Source organism: Crocuta crocuta, unplaced genomic scaffold (assembly GCF_008692635.1).
Source record: "Crocuta crocuta isolate KB4526 unplaced genomic scaffold, BGI_CrCroc_1.0 scaffold630, whole genome shotgun sequence".
Classification (NCBI taxonomy): domain Eukaryota; kingdom Metazoa; phylum Chordata; class Mammalia; order Carnivora; family Hyaenidae; genus Crocuta; species Crocuta crocuta.
In genome coordinates, this window is record NW_027532833.1 from 53773 (window position 1) to 55752 (window position 1980).

Sequence of the window (1980 nt, forward strand, 5' to 3'; positions counted from 1 at the left end):
AAATGTATCTGATATATTGGGAAGGAAATAAAAACCCATCTGTACTGGCCCCACATTAACATCCCCTACTATCTACACTCATTATCCAGACTTGAGACCCCGTATTATCGTTTGAATTCCACTGATGTAGGCGACAGGAGGCTTGCCTGAACCACCACCACCAATGTGAAGGTCCTCTAGGTCCAGATTCATGGCTTCTTAAAAGGTTATCTTGTGAATTCCCTGACACTTTCCTCTGCTTTCAGACCACACCCTCCTTTTAACATTGCCCCCCACCCCCACTCCAAAATGCAGGAGTCAATTCAGGAAAGAGAAAATGTGGACAGATGAATTCCACAGTAAAAAAAAATGTTTAAACATAAAGATCAGGGCACACAAAAGGATAAACATCAAAGGAAGGCCACACGCTTAGCAGGTGCATTTGTTTGAAACACACTCAGCTGATTAAATTCAGTGTAGGGAGGATTCAGAAAAGCAAAGAGAGGGGCGCCTGGGTGGCTCAGTCGGTTAAGCGTCCGACTTTNTATCAACTTCTGGAAGCTGAGCCCCTGCCTTTCTTTATTCCAGCAGAACAAGGCACGTGGTTGATGTTTAACAAAACTGACTGAAGGAGTGAGAAAACACTTTTTCACAAATGATCTTAAGAAGCACCTCGGGCACGTACTACAAATGCCTATTCACAGACCCTGGACCACAGCTACCCAGTTAGCACCTCTGGGCAGGAGCCTGGTAAGACTTTGAACAAGCCTCTCCCCACACCCCGCACCATTTCTCATGCACAGACAAGTTTGGAAAACAACGGTGGAAGCAAAAGGTGACATATAATCAAGGCTGGAATGAGTGGAGATCTCTAGGTACTGAACTGTGAGTTCTGAATGAAACATTATCCTATTAAATACTGCTCTATACCCTTTCAGAAAATACTAGCTAGGAGGCAAGGACATATCCAGAGACTCCCGTTGTTAGAGGAAAACATGCTGAGGGAGCATTATAAAAACTATCCCAACTCAAGTTACCTGGAAACTTTGTGCCCACTTGTGACCTTTTTCTGGTCAAAGACGATTCTAGTAGTATGACATACTCAAGAAAAGGTGCTGGGTGGTCCAGGGAGATATTCTCTACTCATTTGGTTGCACCGTGTGGGGCAGAGCATCCAGCACCTAACAACCGGAAAGTGTGTTGCAGCAGACACCCTGGGGGGCCCAGGAGACCTACACCCCCTAGTGCTTACCCCCCCTTGGTACCCTGATAAAGACACCTGGAGGAGCCCAGCTGTTTAAGACCATGAAAATGATCATTCAGAGCCAGAACAGTGAAACACCAAGTCCAGTGTCCTAGGGGGATGGTCTAGGACTCCTTAACTAATGTTGCCTTTCTTGCCGGCCTCAGTAGATTCCCTCCAACAAAAAGGTTCTAGTAACTTTCAGAACTGGGTTTCAGGAAGACATGTTGCAGAATTTGCGGGGAATAGAAACTTTTTTTTAAAGCTACACTACTGGATTTAAGACTAGAAGAGAAGGGCAGCCCTGGCTCTTGAAGGCACAAACTTTTCCTTAGTAACAGAAAGTTGTAGAGACAGAAGTAATCAACCTCATCAAACCGCCCTGCTCTCTGCTGAGTGTCTGGAAGCAGCCCACCCACTAGGAGTGCTTTCTGGGGCTTCCCCAACTCTGCTGAGTTACTCGCGATTCTTCGCTGGTGCCTCGACACTCCCCTGACCACCGAAAACTCTTCAGAGCCTGCGCCGAGGCGACTCACTGCCCAGCGCTATCCCGAACAGTGAAAAGACTGCACCCGAGGCGGCGCCCTTACCCGGGTTAAAGAGCACGGTCCCCTTGAGGTACGCGTACTCCTTGGTACTGATCTCCAGGCTCCAGCACTTGGCAAGGAAGCATTTGATGACTTGGACTTCGGCGGCCGAGGGCAAGTGGCCGGCCTCCAGCGGCGGTACCAAGTGTGGCGGCAGCGGAGACAGAGGCG

At 48.4% G+C, this 1980-nt stretch overlaps 1 protein-coding gene across 1 annotated transcript in view; it reads right to left on the reverse strand.

The window, feature by feature from the left end:
• The window catches only part of NR0B1 (nuclear receptor subfamily 0 group B member 1), a 14135-nt gene that overhangs the window by 7099 nt on the left and 5056 nt on the right, over positions 1–1980 (reverse strand). The window contains 1 exon segment of the mRNA XM_077745325.1: positions 1813–1980. This exon segment is cut by the window's right edge and continues 23 nt beyond it. Within this exon segment, the coding sequence (XP_077601451.1) occupies positions 1813–1980 (168 nt within the window).